At 38.3% G+C, this 19,434-nt stretch overlaps 1 protein-coding gene across 2 annotated transcripts in view; it reads left to right on the top strand.

Moving 5' to 3' along the window:
* NR5A2 (nuclear receptor subfamily 5 group A member 2) overlaps nucleotides 1-19,434 on the top strand; it is a gene marked incomplete at both ends in the record, with an annotated part of 83,115 nt that overhangs the window by 38,505 nt on the left and 25,176 nt on the right. For both annotated transcript variants that reach the window (XM_084211085.1, XM_084211084.1), the window contains one exon: nucleotides 10,910-11,029. In XM_084211085.1, the coding sequence (XP_084067211.1) occupies nucleotides 10,910-11,029 (120 nt within the window). The remainder of the gene's footprint in view (nucleotides 1-10,909; nucleotides 11,030-19,434) is intronic.

The following is a 19,434-nucleotide window of genomic DNA, read 5'->3' as shown; positions in this document are numbered from 1 at the left end:
AAAAAACCCACCACATTCAACTGCATTTATCAAATAGTCATATATTTGCAAAATGCATAAACTTGATACAGTATATTGGATTTTGGTGCAGTGTGTGCTCATGCAAGAAGAAATACAAAAGGAGCTGTCTTATGAGGCTGAATGTAGTAGTTGGCTTATGTTAGGGTGTACTTTAAAAATTTGGGCATTATGAAAGGCTTTACAGATACAAAGCAATAAAAGTAAGGACCTTGAAGCCTTTTGTTGACACCCAGGCATTTTTGTATTTCTGTCTGCAAATAAATTTTAGACTCAGTCTTGAAAACATTCATAATGTAGGAATTTCTTGTGCACCATCCAAGCTCAGGATTCTGTATAATGCCACAACTATTGGTATTTCATGGTTACATAGGATGTCAGGTTATATGATTATGCCACAGTGCAAAAATTACTGAGCAAAATATTCTTGTGGTGTTGTTAAGTGATGGTCATATTTATGTAAGGAGTTAGTGAGTTTCACTAATAATATCTTGTATTATTTAACTGAACATTCTGTGTTTATTTTGGAGGCTGGCAGTTTAGATTGAAAGACTGATAATTTTCTTTACAGAGAAGTGTCCATGTATGCTCCATGCAGTCAGGTAACCCTTTTCTGCTATTTGATTTATGGTAACATAGACAGATACTGCCCAAAGACAGTAATTGTCAGTCTGTCTCTAAAGACCTTATACTCTAAAAGAAACAGACCCTCAGGCAGATTAGCCAAAGACAGAATTCAGTCCATTACCTGTCAGTGACATAATGCTGAATATTTGTATAATCTTGCATTCATTTATACTTTCGAATCATTCAAGCTATTCTATGTACCAGGAAATTTGCCCTGATATAGATTTAAGTAGCTATATTTTTAAAAGTTCTAATACAGCTCAGAAAAACTTATTAGAGGCAGAGTCATCATGCTTTGGTAAAACTACTTTGGTAAAACTAGGCCAAACCTGGGATTAAACAACAAAACTTCTTACATTTGGGTGTTATGGTAATGCTTTGGTCATGTCAAACCTTCAGTAATAAAATTCATATTAAACTAATTACAAACCAAAGTAATTGGTTCTTATACCTAGACTAATAGCATATTGCCAGATACTTGCATGTAAGCAATGCAAAAAACGATTTTTTGAAGAAAATGTTTCCATTTTATTGCAAGCTTTTGCCCATTGGCCAAGCCTCTCCCAGTCTGAAACTTAGCTCCTGCAGTTGAGGAGTGTGGTGCAGTTATGGGTGAACAGGAAGTAATTAGAGCAGCCTGATTTTGTTGTTCATCACCCCTGCTGTCATTTAGAAACAAGCTAAGAAAAACCCAGTAAGTTAGATGTACATACTCTCTCCATTTTTCCTAAACACACAGCTAATCTTCTATTGCATGCATTTAGGAACACAATTTAGAGACTCACAGACCTGTGTCCAGCTGTGACAGCAGAGAAAGTCAGAGGCTGACTGATTTGTGTCACAGTCTACTGTCATTTTTGCCTATAAAGCTCCTACTCATTCTGTGTTCTGTACTGCAAAAGTTCCTCTCACCAACATACCAAAAAACCCAAATAAAACCAGTATCTTTGAAGATATTTTTTAAAATTAATATTAATCCTAATTGCAGAGCTAATGACAATATGGGACCTGAGCAGAGCTGTGACAATTGGATTTTAATGATACTTCAGAGATTTCCAAAGGAAACAGGAAGTAGGAATAAATGAAACAAAGCCAAATGAAAGGATGAATGGGGAAAAAAAAACCATTTTAATACACACTTGCCTGTTCCTTAAACATTTATTCAATCAGGATTTCCTGTGATTTTTTAATAATTATGGCTCTGTCTGTTCTTTCACACTTGGCTCTGTTGGGAAAGGAGGTAATATTTTGAAGGTGATGTTCCTAGTTGAAAGGATTTAGCTAGATGGTAGTAGCTGCATGCTGAGAGCCTCCTGCAACGTTTTTAAGATATAAAGAGAAGTAGAAAGTGTTTCAGATCATTCCTGCGTACCTTGTTGGATCATGCATCACTACACCTCCACAACCTTCTTGTATAACTTCAGCTTTCTTTGGTGGTGTTTTTAAGCAATTTTTTCTATCAAGTCAGATGGATACTGGTTTAATATATGACAACACCCATTCATAAGGCTGATTTTTCTTTCATTTTCTCCGTTAGCATTGGTCTTCTTTCTCATTTAATCTCTGCCCCAGTGACTTAGTGTTACTGCTGCAGCCCTCAGGATGTAAGACAACATTTCTGTATTTTTTCTTCATCAGTATACCATCTCCTTTCACATCTTGACTGAGGACACCGTTTCTCATGATTTCTTACTGCTTTTGCTGTGGCTTTTTCTGGCTGTTCTACTACAAATCAGAGGAAAACACAGTGGAATACATTTGTATGGCAAGTGCAGTGTTCCACAGTAACACCAGCCTCTACTGCCAAAGTGTATTACAGGTGACTCTGTGTCCAGCTCTCAGTCTGGAGACTCTACATCATGTTTCCCTGATTCAAGTATGGGCAGAAGGAAATAATTGCCTTTCCATAGCTGGATGTCTGTCTAAAGTTTTAAGAGCACTATGAAACGTAAAATATAAACCAACAAATTTTAATTCCTGAAAAATATCACAGTACCATTCAATCAAAAGATAAAGAACATTTACAATAAAAAACTACTGATTTACTGATACCTACAAATGGTATGAAACACTAAATGTACTGGATTCTTTGTGTGGTTTGTCTGTGTCCAGCCCTGACTGTCACTAATACTCACCTGGCAAATTGTTCTCTCATTTACAGTGCTCTAACATTAAAGTAACTTCTTTTTAGTCATGACTTCAGAAGATTATTTGCATATTCCCATTGGTGTAATAGTGAATACAGTCCCACACTGTGTACACAAACCAACGTTTGTAGGCGTCACCTGTTAAAAGGGAGTACGATTGTTCTTCACTTGTGACTTGTCTTTTTCCCATACTCCACACCCACTTAACAGCTGTACTGGAAACAAACACTAACCCTGTTAAACAGAGGAGTAACTACATAGTGTAATTTAAATGAGAGCTGACTTAAGTAACTCTTATAAAAACACATGCAAAACACAGTGTTCTGGGGCATGCAACACTTGAAACAATGCAACCCTAAGTGTGTTGAGAAATTACTCTGGTTGCTTGTTATCATATTAAAGATTGCTTTTTGAAATTCACATGTGTCTTTTGCCACAAGTGAAAAATATTTTCTATACAATGCCTACTTGATTGAGTTTTAATAGAGTATTTATTTTGTCAAAAATAACGTTAGATCTTACTAGAGCTTTGTTTTTTAATATTAAAAATGTACCCCATATATTGTATTGATCTCTGTTGAGATTTGATGTTGCTGATATCTAAGATATTAAAAATGAGAGCTAATATTGGAGTTTACCTGTAGACTCTTAGAATAAGTTTCAGCTGGAGCAATACACTAATTGTAAGAAAAATGAAAACATAATTTAACCAATTAATCACCAAACAGGAAAGGAACATTATATAGACATTAGAAACCCTCTCAGATAATGGTAGAATATATGTGACTTGGAGAAGACCACAAAGATTTTAGTCACAGGCTGTTCTACAATAGAGTGAAATTGCTGATTGAATATATTAGGAATAAATTCACCAGCAGTACCATAAAGTTTACTGGACTCAGTTTTGTCTTCCGATTCCCCAAGGGACATCATTGTGCAGCCTAAAAAGCAGATCAGACCCACAAGGCTAACAATTCATCAGGTGGGACTAATTCAGATTTTATTGCAAGTCAATGAACTGATATCCACACAAGTTAAGAGTTAAGAATATGGTCCAACACAATTTTGTAGTTAGTTAACATTTGAAAAAAAAAAAAGGTGTATTTCCAGAGAAATTCAAGGGATCAACACAGCTCTACTACCAATATTTCTACATAAACTACACAGCTTTATCTAATTCTTCTAAAATTTTAGACCCAACTATGCATTAGCTTAGGCTGTACTAACATCTGCAGAAATACTCACAGGAGTAGGATCTTGAAGGTAAATTCTATCAGTCCAGTGCTAAAGAAGGTACCTCTACTCTGTGAAACAGATGGCAAAAATAATTAATTTTCACTTTTCCTTATCTTTCTATTCACTTTGAGAGGCAAGAAACACTGCATTGTAAGCAAAATTTTCAGTTGGGACTAAAAAGAAATACTTCCCTTATTTTCAGTTAAATAAAATAAAAAACATAAACCCACAACCACCCAAAAAAGAACCTAAGAAAAACACATTCATAATTCATCAGAAATAATGCTGACTGTGAAATACCAAGTAATTTTCATGCAGTTTGCACAGAGATAAATGTGAGGAAAAGGAGAAGAAATAGGAGTGGTATGTGTCGCATTTGATGCCCTATATAATAGATTTATATACACAGAAAACTCATTGTAACAGCCCTTTCACTTGATGCTTGTAGAATTGAGATTGGTCATTTACCTTCTTCTTAACAGACTTTCTAAAGGGAGTGCAGAGATCCATAAGAGAGATCTTATTCTTTAGTAGGATGACCATCTGCTGCTTGCCCCTACTCCTTCAGCAATCTGAGGCCCCCAGACTCAGGCACCTTGTGTTCGATTCCTGCAAGAAAACAGGATGAGTGTGAGCTGATGCTCAAGGCTGCAAAGAATTTTGACTCTCTGGAAGATCAGCAATGAAACTGGGAAATGCCTGGGCAGTGCTGCTTTGGTTCCCTCTTTCCCAGTGATCTCACAGGGAGCTGTCCAGGGGCATGTGAGTGGAGAAGCTCTGGCAAAGCCATTTCCTAAGCAGGAAACTCTGCACACCTTTCAGAGCATGGGCACCACTCATGCACCCCTCCACAGGTTGGAAGGGTAAAAAAGTGTGGGACTTTTCAAATGTTGCTTTGTGCTATAAATTCCTTGTCTATGTCCTTTAAAAAATTCCAAAGAAATCTGTTATTCCAAATACTAATGGTTCCATAAGCAAGGAGTTAATGAAGCAGTTTAGTCCTTCTCTCTTTCTCACTTCCCTGCTGTTGAAAAAATGATGAGTACATTAACCTTTCTTTCAGCATGGTATTCAGCAGTTACTTTCCTCTGTGTGGATGCTGATTCAAACAAAGCCTATAGAAACTTAGTCTCTTGGATAGAAAAACTTCCTGTTGAAATATTCTAGCTCTGACTGGTGAATTCAGGAGTTACTAGAGAAAGAGTTACACACAGAGGCACATTCCAAGTACAACTGCACTTGTGTAACAGCCTCTGTACAAGCTGCAAAGGAGCAGGAAAAGGCACACACTGAAGTATTTCTGTATTTCTTTTCATTTTTAAATCAAGACAAATGTAAAGCACTATCAAACTTGAATAGATTTATACTCCCTTCATGCTAGAGCTAGATGGAAACAGGACAGTCATTTAACCAAACACAGACTTGTAAAGATCACTCCCTGCCTTCACCTAGAAATTTTTATAACCCACAGGTTTCTAGTAAAGAGCTGGAACAATCATAGTTAATATTAAATCATTTCTTCTTGAACTTTGTAGCATTTTATTACTGAGCTTATAGGTAGTAATCACTTTTTATTAGGGCATTCACTGATTCTGAAAGTTATGTGCATTCACTTCTAAAATCACATTGGCTGTTACGTGCTGCTTTTTGACAGCAACCTTGCACAGGAGGTTTCCCACTGTTAGCAGCAAGCCATCTGGAGAGTCCATATCCTTCCCAACCTATATAATGATTTGGAAACTATGCATGCATTCAGGAGTAAAAAATAGTCTCTGGAGTGCACTTGTCTTATAAAACTTTGATTTGGGGTGATTTGCACCACCATAGCATAAGAAAATGGAGTAACAACTCAAACTATATGTCTGCAATGACTTGTGAGTGATCTCCTAACTGCATTTGAAAGAAAGTTCAACCATTCCTTGAACCGATGTGCTTCAGGCTGAACAGCTCAGACAGATGTTTAATCACTTCATATTCACTAGGAAATGGCTATTCAATGGCCGTAGAATTTAAAAGTGGCACTATGAGATGAATGCTTCATGTTATTCCATATTTGCATTCCCTCTTAGAATCATAAGTAAAAATAATTCAGCTGAATCCAGTAGAGTTTTATCACATAAATTTCAATTATTGTGGTTTTTAAAAATCATTAGATACCCTTTTAAATTTTTAGTAGCACAAAAGCCCAAAGCTACTGTGGCAAGTTGATGTAAATGAACAGAGATGAAAAAGGATTCTCCAGCTTCTGAGAAAAATAGGTGTAAACTGGGTAAAAGGTGAACACATTGTTTAACTGAATCTGCAGCAATAATTATAAGGAAAATATTTAACTTAGAACACAAAAAACCCACGACCCTGAAATTTTTAACAGGTAATTCATCAAGTTTCAGGCTGAAAATACCTCTTCAGAAGAAAAATTGCAATAAATTTGCAGTTGTTGGTTACAGCGCAAAATATTGTGAAACACTTTCCTAAAAGAAAGACACAGTGTGGTTTTGATAAGATTAAGGTGAATTTCAGCAAAGCATACACATTATTCTTCATTTTTCTGTTTGGTAATTTCAGTGTTGTTCTTCAGAAAAAACAAAAGTTTATAATGATTAACGTTCTGTGCTGTGGGAAGCATACACTCTACAACAATACTACTCTTGTGTCACACTAGCCTTCCTCATCTATAACACCAGCACAAATAGTTTTTCAGATGAGTAACCAGCATTTCTGAGATAAGTCCTCCCTTTAACTATAATTGATAAGGTGTGATTGCGTATTTCAGTGTCAACAGAGGCCTCAGCGAGACTTACAAACTTCCACTAAATTCCATATCAAAAGCTCAGGGCCCAGCTGAGGGGAGGCCTGGGTTTAGCAGGAAGATGTGACACTCCCATTCCTATCTTCTACTCCTGCCAAGAGATAGTGTTGACACCACAGTGCTCAGGGTTAGATCTTTCCTCTTCAAATTGAGAATCCATTTCCTCCACTCCTGGAAATACTCTATGTGGCTCGCATTATATTGGCAAGATAAATTATGCAAACTAATAGATGCATCTAGATGTATTCTCATACCTGTTTTCCAATCCTTGTAAGGGGAAAACGCAGAAAAAAACTCTTTAAAGTCACCTTATACTCGCAGCTGGCAGTGTAGAACTGTGACATGCCACCAGAGAGTTCTGTGTTCAAACCTGTAGTCAGACACTTGACAGAATCAAGTTCACTGTGCAGATGAACAATCCCACACCTGTACTGCTGTCCACCACTATTCTCTGCTTCTCTAACAAATAGTACTTGCTTCTCCTCTGCCCCAGCAGCATCATTTGCAGTTGCACAAACCCTTTAAGTCCGCATTTCGTCCTCCTCACCTTTGAGGTTTTACCCAATATCCAGCTCCCCTTTGTCTTCTCCCACCACCTTCTCTCTTCCTTTAAAGCAGCCCCCTAAGCACCCCCTTTTCTTCCCTTGTCACTTAAGAGCAGTTTTACATGTGTGATATTTTACTCATTTCATACTTGTAACATTATTCCTCTTTAATGCCACCCTGCCTGCTGCAAATGATCTCCTACTTAAGTCACAGGCTTTTCATTACCTTCTTCCTCATCTTTCTTTAAAAGCCATTTCTTCAGCAACAATTTCCAGTTATGCTGTCCCCACTGGTGTGTCCTCATCTGAGTGCCACTGGCCAGGGAGGCACAGTATTCACTCACACTTTTGCTTGAGGCTGGATAGTTGTCAAATGGGCATCTCATCTGCCAATGTGCTTAGGTAAGACCCAGGTTACATTATCCTCATGCCAGTGTTCTGTTATGACAGGAGCAGCTGCAGATTTGGGGAATGTTCTTGCAGCGGGGAGGTGTTGGCCACATGATGCTTAACTTTTATTTATAAGCATTCCTAGTAGTTAGGACAACAGGAGCTTTTTCTTCTTGTTGTTAAAACATTGATAATACTTTTAAGGATCTCCACAAACTGAAAAAACCCTCAAAATTTAGCCAGTAGTAAAAGCTTGTGAGCTTGTTTTAATTCATTTTATACCAGAATTGAAAATGTTGTTGATTATGTCTAGTCCCAGACTGGACTTAAGTGTCTTAGAGACAGAATCTTACCTTTTCTCCTGCTTATACTGCTAATGGCAGAGCAGCCTTCTCTGGCTTCGGAGTCAGAAGTCCACAAGAGGATTTTCTTGCAGAGGACCTTCCTCTTCAGAAGCAAACTTGAGTCTCTTTGCCTTCAGGATAGGTTTCAGGCACATAATTGTTTTTGTCAAAGGCTGATTTTCTCATTTTGACAGGTAACATGTTTCTGCAACACACTTATTGATGTGCCACGGAAACACAATGGTGTTTGTGTTCTGCTGCACTTCCACACATCACAAACTTTACCAGCTTGTTCTAACACAGAACAAGCAAGAAGTGGTGCATTACTGGTTTTGTTCAACGTGATCTAAATGCTTTTCCTCATCTACCTGTCTTTCAGAAGTAGGCTGGAACTGGTCATTTGTGCTACCTTTTAGTAATACACAATCCTCATCAAAGTCATGTTTCTTTCTTCCTAGTGCAAACTGGAGGCATCTGCTGCCCCACCATCTTTCTTAAAATGGCAAAAGCAGCTGGATATAATAATCTTTTACAGGCAACACAGTGTTTGGGATGTGTATAGAGCTGGCTATGCTATCCATTTTATGGGCTTTCACTGGTTAAATTACAGAGAACACAGAGGAGATTCTGTGAACCACTAGCAGATGTTTGCTGTGCTAGTTTTGTCAGGCTTGTAAAATGATAGGAACAGACTATGTGCGGAACAATTTTTTGTGATTTTGCCATCTTGCAGTGTTCTCACAGCACTAGCTCGGTAATGATGGGATAGAGCTTGGGAGGTAGGCTTTGATTGTGGAGTAGCTGCTGTTGAGATCTTCAGAAAGCCATGCCTGTGGTTTGTTTTCAAAAGCCTGTGGCTGAGACAGCTGGCTTACACTGGAAATATATAGTCATTTATAGTACAGTCAAGTGCTTGACCTCTTATTCAGGTAATAGGTGTTATGACATGGATGCTGAAGGTTTAAACTCTCTCAACATTTGTTTTCTTTGGATGTAAGCTGTGATAGCTTTGTGTGAAATGGTAATTTGGATTACATTTTCAAGTTAGCATGATGTCTTTGATTTTTGTGATTTTTTCCAACCCCTTTTTGTTCAGAGGAGAAAAAATCAAAGAATTGTTTCACATAAAAAGCAAGAATAACAGAATCTGTACATTTCAAGCATCTTTTTCAAATAATTACTTTAAACCTGGCCCAGCCTAAGTGTATCAAAGTGGTGATTTACTGTCCTCTCTTGAGCCAACAAATCAATTGGTTGAAATAGTTTTGTAGTCAAATACATATTGTGGGCAGAGGAAGAGATTTTTAACACCAAATCAGCCTTGTTCTGTATCTGTGTGGGAAAACACAAATGGCAGCACATAGCTTCTTGTGCTTTTGAAAGGTGAAGGGAAGTTAAGATAAATGGAAGAAGCAAAGATTTCACTATTTCAAATATTAAAGTCTGAGCTATGTGGCAAGGGACTGGAAAGAGACAATTGTAGGTAACTTTCACAGGTGACATTACAAAAATCTATTAATAAGAAATGTTACTTCCTTCTCTACTACACAACTAGAAAACAAGCCTGAAAGAATAAAGTTCTAAAATTCATTAAGTCATATTTGATAAAACTTGAAAACATCTACTGCATCATCTAATTCAGCTCATGCAGGATTAGTCTTTGTAGTGTGGTTTCCTGTGTAGGACAAAATCTAGTTCTAAAGCAATTGAAACTAGATTTATAGCATTTATAGCATTTTTAATTTGTTCAGCAATTGCTGCCTATGCAGCTTCTTAGAGTCCTTTCAACTACATAGGTGCTATTACCACCCTGAATTGTAGTAAGGCTAATGTATGCACCTCTCAACTCTTCCAGGGCACCCATTTAAAGTCAAAGACTTTGATTTTAAAAAGAAATTATGAAGCTCAGTAAGAATAGGTTCACAGGATATTGATGACTTAATTTCACAGTCTACCTTCCCCTAATTTGTGATTTTTTTTCTCCCATTTCCATGGAAATCCTAAGTTTTTTTCAGTCTTCCAGTGAAGAAGCCTTAATGCAATCTAGTTGCATTTACAGTCAGTTTAGGGATAAATGTCTTTGTCCTCTAAGACATAGATCATAAATAACTTCAGAAAATTTTAATGTAGGTTCCTTGTTCTGGGTGCCCACTATGTTCCTTTTGCTCCCAAATCTACTCACGTGTCTCCCTGGTCATCACTGACTTATGCATTGCCCTTTCTTGTCGTTCCAGTGACACCCAAGGCTGCTCAGCTTCTGCTTATTAAGAAGTGTTCTTTTTTCATAGCACCACAGCCATTTTTAACCTCTCTTCACTTTTTAATTTGTAAGGGACCTGTCTCTGACTTGGGCCTGTTGAAGCAATAACACGAATCTGCAGATTCCTTGTTATTTCCAGAAGCTAAGGTTTAAGATAGGGAATAGGAGAAAGTTCACATCAGCATTATTTCCTGCTCTTCTTGTTTTGGGTAAAGATAAATTTCCATTGCCATAAATATACAATTATTACTACTTAGCATAACAATGCAAAGGTCTGCTTTCCTAGAATCTAATTCCTAGTTCTGCTTTCCTAGAATCTATTCAGGAGTAAATATTCTGTACATTTTAAGATAAAGGCTACAGCAGTGTTCTGTTTATTCAACTGCAAACAGCGATTTTGGGCATGAATAGTTCTAGACAGCATCTCTGTTCTCCTGATGTCAGCCAGCTGTGTGTGAAGTAGGGCTGACCCCTACTGTGATGTCAGACTTACTCCCAGAGTGATGTCACCAATGTTTGTGTTTCCTTTACAGGTTGATGACCAAATGAAGTTGCTTCAGAACTGCTGGAGCGAACTCTTAATCCTGGATCACATTTACCGGCAAGTGGTACATGGGAAAGAAGGCTCCATCCTTCTGGTTACTGGGCAACAGGTGAATATGTGGTCTGAGAGAAAGTCATGTTTTTATAATAATTTTCAAAATACCAGGAGTTTAACTAGGTCAGAAGCACTACCATGTTCTCAGAGATCCTTCATAAGTAGTGTAGGTAAAATCACTTGTGCACTTTATTTCCAGTCTGCTGATGACAGATAAACCTAAAAAAGCAGATATAATCATAGGCACTTTGCTTTTCAAATACTTCAGTAATTGAAAAGCAGCAGATGAAAACTGTATCTCAAGAAGTAGTATTTCCTTGGGGCTAAATGGTTTCTAACAACACTGCCAAACCTAATGCTTTAGGTTTAAGCATGTATAGTTTTCTTCCCTTCAGAATTGTCATTTACTGAAAAGAAGCAGTGGCTGGGTCAGAAATCTAGAGAACCTGCTGCTTACTACCTCAGAAATACCTTGCTTTTAGAGACATATGCACATGTGTGAGAAACTGGGCAGCTGAGACACCTAATCACAGGGAAATTATTCTGTCCATAGGCTATAAAAGCAGATAGTGTCTCAGAAACTGCCTCAGGGTACGCACCCTTCAGTTTCTGCACGGCTATCCCGGGGTAGTTTTCTTCATGTGTCAGATACAAGCACCTCCCAAAATGCAAGAGCTATAATGTAATAAATATAAGAAAACTGTGAGAAAACACAGTGAGAACTTTTGTGTTCTCAGGTGGCACTGAGAACACAAAAGAAAGTTTTGTCTCCACTATGCTTTCCAAAGCACAACAATCTTGACAGTAAAACAAGAACCTTATTCCTAAGATTGTTATTCTGCTTTTAACAAAAAGAAAGAAAGGAAAAAAAGAGAGTATCAAAGAAAAGCAAAGTGTGCCTGTACATTATGCTTCTGTCTTGAAGTGAAAACAAATGATGGCTCTTTGGTATTTAAGTAGGTGCAAACTGAACTGCCTCAATTTATACACACATGGGAAAGAGCTCCTTTTCCTGTGCTACATCATTTGTGTCTGTAAGTTGTGGAATCTGTTTACAGCTTTAGCTATAATTTTAAAGATGCAGCCATTTCTTAACAGTTAGAATAAGTGTTCTTAGAATACTTAGTGCACTTAGAATAAGGATTCTGATTCTCCTGTTTGCATTTATGATTAAGAAGGCAGAAATTATTGACTTGTTCAAGAAAGGAATTGGGAAAACTCAAATTCTATCTATGGAACTGACTCCTGCACTTCATGGAAAGTCACAAACCTATCTCAGATATCATTGTATTCCCTAATTGCATTAGCAAAAGTTAATTTAGTTGCATTACTCTTGGCAATTTATACCAAGATTTATATTGGTGCAATTGAGAAAATGACTGATTCCCTTTCCACTTCATGCTCTGCAATATAGACAATTTTACTGGAAATTATTTCATTTACCACACAGGATGCTTGTTTATAAAGCTATAAGTACACTGACAGCCTTCTGTTCCTGAGAGAACTGCTAAATTAGTCTCTCCTTTGTTATGTGATTAGCACTGTTTTAAAGGTACTGAGTGCCTAAGTCCCACTGAAATCATTAGAGGTGTCTAACTACCCTTAAATTCTAGCCATTGTCCCCATTTTCCCACAGTAGTAATTTTTACCTCATTAGCCACTTTTTTCTTTTCTTGAAAATAAAAACCCCAGCTGTACATGATCTCAAGGCAAAGCAGAACGTTTCTTCACTGCTGGACAACAGGTAGCAGGATGCTTATTAAATGTACTGCTTGCAAATCAGCAGCTGGACTGGGAAGCTGTGCATTTGCAGGCAGTCTCCAACTAGGTTAAAATCTGGCTATGTTGGAATGACTGCATTCATTTATGCCCATGTTTGTAAACTAGTTTTAACACATCCTTCCTGAAATCCAGTTTCCCTTTACTATGCCAAAATTTGTCATTTTGAAGTTGCTGCAAGCACCCCAGAGTCTCCCATTACCTTCTTTACTTTCCTCTTTGCACTTAGGCTAAGAGCAGGAGCAATATCACTACAACAGCAACAAGAACTCCACAGTCAGTCCTTTTTCCCATTTCACAATTCCTAACAGCTGCAGAACATACTCCCATGGATGTATCACAGATTCTGTTCAAGAAACAGGGAGACACTAGACCTGAATTACAGTCTCTGGCTGCTGGTTCTGAAATCTCCCCATAATGCCCCTTCTTTGTCCCAGTTTCACTCAGCTCTGCCCCCCTGGCTCCTTGGTGAAAAGCCAGATTGCTTCCAGGAGCAGGTGCCTGCCCCGCTGGGCTGTGCACGGCACACGTTTCACACAAACGCTGCTGCTAGTCGAGCTGCTGCAGCAGTGCCAGTGCTGTGCCACTACATGACTTGTAGGCAATTTCTGCATCAAAAGCATTTACTTTAAACCAGCATCTTTTCAAATTATTTTCATGGGTAAAAATCATTATTTGAAGAAACTCTTTTATTTAAATGGACAAGGCTGGGTGAGCTAAGCAGAAGTTTTAATATATCTAGAATTGCCAGAGCTAGAAATCTTAAAATCACATGATAATCCAGACTGGAAGGAATTTTAAGGACCAGTCCAAACCCCTGCAAACCAGATTTCTCGGGGCTTTGTCCAGTTGGGCTTTGAATACATACAATAATAGAAACTGCAAAACTTCATGTGCAGCCAGTACCACTGCCTGACAATCTCCATGGGAAGAAAGTTTTTCCTTGGTTCTCCTATGAAGTCTTTTTTTTTACACCCAGTGCTCATAACTCTCCTCTTCCTTGAGCCCTGATGCAATGCACAGAGCCCAGGAGATCTTGTTAGGACAGACTGAGGCAAAGGTTGCACTGAAAGCCTTAGCCTGGTCTGTGCTTGCTGCCACAAAATCACCATCTGAATCCAGCTGCAGTCCCACATTTTCCTGGCAATCCAACATCCCTTGCAAGTTTCAAGTACAGCTGAACCCTATTTTAACATTATCACTCCATGGCAGTGGACATGGACATGGATGGTATTTCTGCATCACCCATCCTGATCCATTCCTGGCTTCAGCTGCTGTGCACTGCTTTTGCACATCCATTTTCAATAGTGAGTTACTGTTTTAGACAAGTTGATCCAATACAACTGTCTCTTTTCCTAACTGTCAAGGTGGACCATCTTGGAAGCATTGACTCAGACTGTTGTACTCCTAGACACAACATCTGTTCAAGTGTGTTTATGACAGGACAATTAAACTGTGTCTGTATCCTCTGCAAAAACTGTAAAATAATTCTGGGAAGCCACTCTTCTAGACCTGGGCATTATGAGTCTTTGCTAGTGCACCTTTCCTGCATGCTTTCTGTTTACTGTCCTGACCCTTTCAGTTCCCACAGAAGAGACAGGGAAAAACCATGCCACCATTTCATAAAAATTAGTTGATTAAGGTGTGGAAAGCACTCTGACGCTTCTGATGAAAAGTGCTGTAGATGTTTTTATTTCTGCTACCAACAAAGCACTATGAGCAAAATTACAGTCAATCACCTGGCTTTCAAAGATAATAACTTTAAACTGAGGACCTGAGCTAGATTGCCAACTTTATTACCTGAGAGATCAAGCTTATTGTCACAAGTTAGCAAATTTAAGACCTGAGAAGCCTCACTCCTCACTTTCCTTAATATATCCCTCCATAAAAGCTACTCATAAACACTGTCCTTTTTACAAATCACCATCAAGGTGGAAGCTGTAAGGGGGGAACTTACCATCACTTAATTAGAACATACCTGCTCTCTCCACTTAGACTGCACAGCCTCTGTTCCTCAGACACAAAAGCCAAACTTTATCCAGGTCCCCAGGGCGGTACCACTGTCAGTGCTGTACTAGGTATCTAAAAGGGGCTAGTAGTTAGAAGAACACTTGATAATTTTCAAACACACTGGCTCAAAACCCATTACTTTAGGGCACTGCTATCACATTTCCATATATCTGCATTTCCCTCAAGCCACTGACTTATGGGTTTTACTCAGTGCCAATCCACTGTTCCCACTTTGATGAGGGAAAAGTGCAGTCAGCAAGAAACAGCTCTGGCCCTTGTATAAAAAGAGACTGTGTTTTATTTTATTTTGTTATTTATTTGGGGTTTCATAAATGAAGCTCTTTTGTGTGTATGTGTTTCAAGAAAGCACTTTTTTCAGATCATTACAATTCCTCAGCAGTTCCTCAGAAACAAGTTCCTCCGTGTGCTGCACACTTCATTTTCTGCACTAAGTACTGCCCCTCAGCAGTAGCAATTACCATTTCAAAAGGAAATAAAGTAGCACAAATGCATTTTACAACTCTCAAAATTTCATAATAGAAAACAGCTAAGAAGTTATTTGCAATGTGGTGGTTAATTGTAAATCATTGCCAATATGCTCTCCACATGCTGAGTTTTGTAGGCTTGCCATTTGGCATGTAATTTTAACAGACATTTCTAATTATAGAATTTTAATTCCTTCAACTTCAGCACTTCCCTCTTGTATCTTCTACAAGACCAATACACTGCCTGCTTCCAAGACCCAGCACACATAAGGTAGATGCTAAAGCTCTGCACAGAATATTGTTGCTTGTGCATTTTCCTGCAATGGTCAATGCACAACACGTGAATTGTAGCCTCATCTGCTCCTTTTATTCATACCTGCACTCTACTGCCAAATATTCCCTCTGCTGAGCTTGGCCAAAGCCTTTCTAACTAAAAGGCCATTCAAAAATTTGTCTAAATCTCAGATTATTTGGAGGTTGTTGAAACTACTGATTTAGTTGAAGTCATCACACAAATGCATCTTTACACCTGGATTTCTATTCTAAAGCATAGCACCAGAGAAAGAGCATGAGATCTTGATGGTGTTGTCAAGAAAGATCACTCTTGCAGAAGTATCACTGAAGTACAAAAGCACAAGAAAGTCAGAGGAGTGGCTGCAAAGGACATCCACAAGTCATAGGTATAGAAAGCTCATGGATATCTAGTGGAAACTTATTATTTCTTATATTTTTGGAAATTAGTAAATATCTTTTTTTCCCATTCAATTTGTGTTATAGTCAGTGAGGCTTCATAGTTGTGGTGGGCCCAAAAGAGGTGTTGGCACTTGAGGGCCAAATCTAGAAGTCCTTACATCAGCAAATAAAGACAGGATTTGATTCATGGAGGATACAAATGAGATCAAGCAATCATTCTTTCACTGTTCGGTATAGTATTAGCTTTTTTGCACAGTTCCTTACTCTAGTGGTTTCTGCCTAAAGAAAAGTAAGGTTGTGGTAGTTGTTAAAAGGGCCTTATGAATATATGAAGATATTCTGCTGGCTGCTCCTTGGGGATGAACTAGATATGCTCAGTTAAACTGAGTAAAAAACACATAAAAATTCAGTTATAACCATGAAGTGCCCTGAATTCAGGTTTTTCAAAATATTTGTTACATATTTTGAGCCTTCCATGTAGCTATGGACATACCTTTTGAGCCTTCCATGTAGCTATGGACATATGAACAACCTGATCCTAATTCACATGTACTTTACTGTGTTGCCACGAAACCATCATAGCACTACATCTGAAAGTCTAAAATCCCTCTCCCAGCAAAGGTTCATGGAGAGAGCACCTGAAATAAATCCTTATACACCAGAACTCTTCAATTTTCCACACATTAACTCTGTTGTCTTCATGGGAAACACATGTCTTTTGTATTTCATACACATGGCTCCTATGTGTAAGAAAGAAAACAAAAGTTATTTGCCTGGAGTCTGGCAGCATTTCTCCAAGCCTGTTAGTCCTCCAAACCAGTCCCATGCTAGTGAACAAATCTGTCAACACAAACTCATGAAATATCCCTTAGCTGATTTTAAGCTTCTCCAGCATGAAAGACAAAGTTGTTCAGAAAGCACCATGTGAGTCTATCCCAACTGCCTGTTGGAGTAGTGAGAGTGATGGGATCCAAGGTGAATACATCCAGTCTTGACTACCCATTGTGGAAAAGGATTTTAAACAGTAGAGCAGAAATCTGGGTAAAATAAGAGGGTCTTAAGGGGGAATTCATTTACATGGTTCAAAGCTCCTGAAGAAGCAGTTTGAGTTAGCACAGCCTTGTGAGATGTTACCCAGACAATCACAATTTTTTTTCCAGTGGTTTTCTGTCTTCTGATCAGCTTTACTGAACATCAAACACAGTAGTGATTTTTTTATCATCTCATCTCAAAATTAAAAAAACCCACAAAAGTAAATTGTAATGCTTTGGTAAAGAAATGGATTCTATTGTACTCTGCAGTACTTTGGAGTGTTACTATTTGCATATTATAGTTAATTATCAAGCACCATATCATCCTAGGGGAAAGGGCCACTGGCAACTTAATTCATTATCTTCTATTATTGTGTCTCACATTAAAATGACAAGCATCTTATGCTGCATAAGTCAACAAAATTTTAATTAATATATCCAAACCTGATAACCAGCAGATACAAGCATATCTGTGGGTTTTTTCCATTCTGAAACTGCCTCAATTTTGTATGTAGGTGCCTCTTCAAAGTGTTTTCCATGTTTATTTGCTTAGAAATGTAACAGAAGCACTGTTTTTAATTGAAAAATTATATTAAAAGCTCAAAATGAGTTTAATAACCACTGCAGTTTCCAGTGAAACCTGTATCTCAGGAAAGAGTGGAAAGGTTGCAAGAGTAAATGAGCTTGTTTGCCATATACTGAATGCATGTTTCTGAGATGAGGCTCATCCACCCACCCACTGAGCATCCACTCGAGCAGGGTCAGGGCTCAGAGACCCAGGGCAGGTCACTATGGGCCATCCCTGCCTTTCAGTGCTGTTTGAAGCCAAGAAGGGGGCTGGGGGAGCACCCCCCAGCAGCCAGAGGTGCTGGCCAGGGTTGCACCCTGTAGAGCAGAAGGAGCAGGATGCTCCCTTTGCTGCACATGGGCACCCACTGCCTCTGCCTTTGGACCCCAAGCTCACAGCTGTCTAATTTACTAAATCCAATATGAAATCAATCTTTTCTTAACTTGGACTGCCTTAGTCTGCTAGATTACACTGAATAGAGCTACAGCAGGGGCTTTATTCCTTACTTGTCCAATTTCTGTCTGGCTGAAAGGAATGGCATTCAGGGACAGTCAGCACCTGGCAACACCATCAACAAGTAAAATCACCCTAATCATATTCTGGAGACAATTTCAAACTTGCTGAAGCATTGAAAGGGATGGTGCAGTTCCACACAATATTTACTCATGATACCACAGTCATACTCTAGAATAATCAAACACTCCTTAATTTTAGAAGAAAAAGGGAACTTAATTCCACCATCAAGTGTTAGACTGTTTTGTGGGCATAGAGGAGGTGATACCAGAAGCCAGCACCTGATTCCACCAGAAAAGATACTATCTGAGCTCAGTAATTTGTCCTCAAAAATCTTTAATTACCATGAAACACCATTTGCAAAACAAAAAAACCAAAAAAACCCCAAAAAAAACCCAAAAAAACCCCCCAAAAACTGGTGCTCCCTTTAGTTTTGGCCTTCAGCCACAGCATTTTTTTAGCCCAGGGTACAGGAGGAATTCACACATCTGTTTGTGCAGCCATAACTTCAGCTCATTGTTGTACTTCCAAATTAGGCTATGTGGAAGTTCTGACAAAGCTGCTGTTTTCAAAAATGCCAGACAACATCGTCAAGATCAAAATCAATGTGAAATGTAGTAGTATTAATTGGGATGCAAGAATATTTTAGTCATGGATTTGATTTTACTAAATAAAATCAATATACAATATGAAGTAAAATGTACAATATAAAGTAAATGCTAAGACTTCATTATGCAATTAAGCATTTTTTACAAAATCCAAGCTGGTTAAATCTTTGTCTTTTAAAAGTGCTTTTAATCATGTTGGAAGGTAAAAGAATTAATACACATTTTAGTATCAATTTCTGCATAAAGGACCAAGCAAGCAGAACAGTGTAGTCTTTAATGTGACCACTTTTTCAGAATAGACATTAACTGAGGCTTTTTCATGCACAGTTGCTTTTGTATAAACTGATTGACACCTTTGGGGGTCGTCTTTCCACTGACTCATAATTTTGCTCACTCTTGAAAAAAGCCTTCTGCACACCTACTATTCTCTAGTTAAAGCTGAAAATTCAACTCATCATATTTACACAATTAAAAAAAAAATCCATTCTGCGTTGTTTTTAATTGCAAATCCTACTCAAGGGACCAATTCTCATGCTTAGGAGGCAGCCCTGTGCCTTCTACTAGAGAACCAACTGCAGTCAATTATGGTAATGAAATGTCAATAAATATAAAAATTTAATACAGCCTGTTCCTGGTGAGTGGCAGATGAGGACTTGCCTCCCAGACAAATTTGCTGGTGCTGCAAATATTAAATGCACCTGAAAGAGGAGCAGGCTGCCTGAGAGCTCTCCAGTAGAGGGATGCTGGGAGATCCAGGCATCTACTGGGTTTTT

The sequence above is a fragment of the Fringilla coelebs genome (assembly GCF_963513975.1).
Source record: "Fringilla coelebs genome assembly, chromosome: 9".
Lineage (NCBI taxonomy): Eukaryota > Metazoa > Chordata > Aves > Passeriformes > Fringillidae > Fringilla > Fringilla coelebs.
The sequence above is the reverse complement of the archived record's forward strand: the minus strand, read 5'-3'. Positions and strand labels throughout refer to the sequence as shown.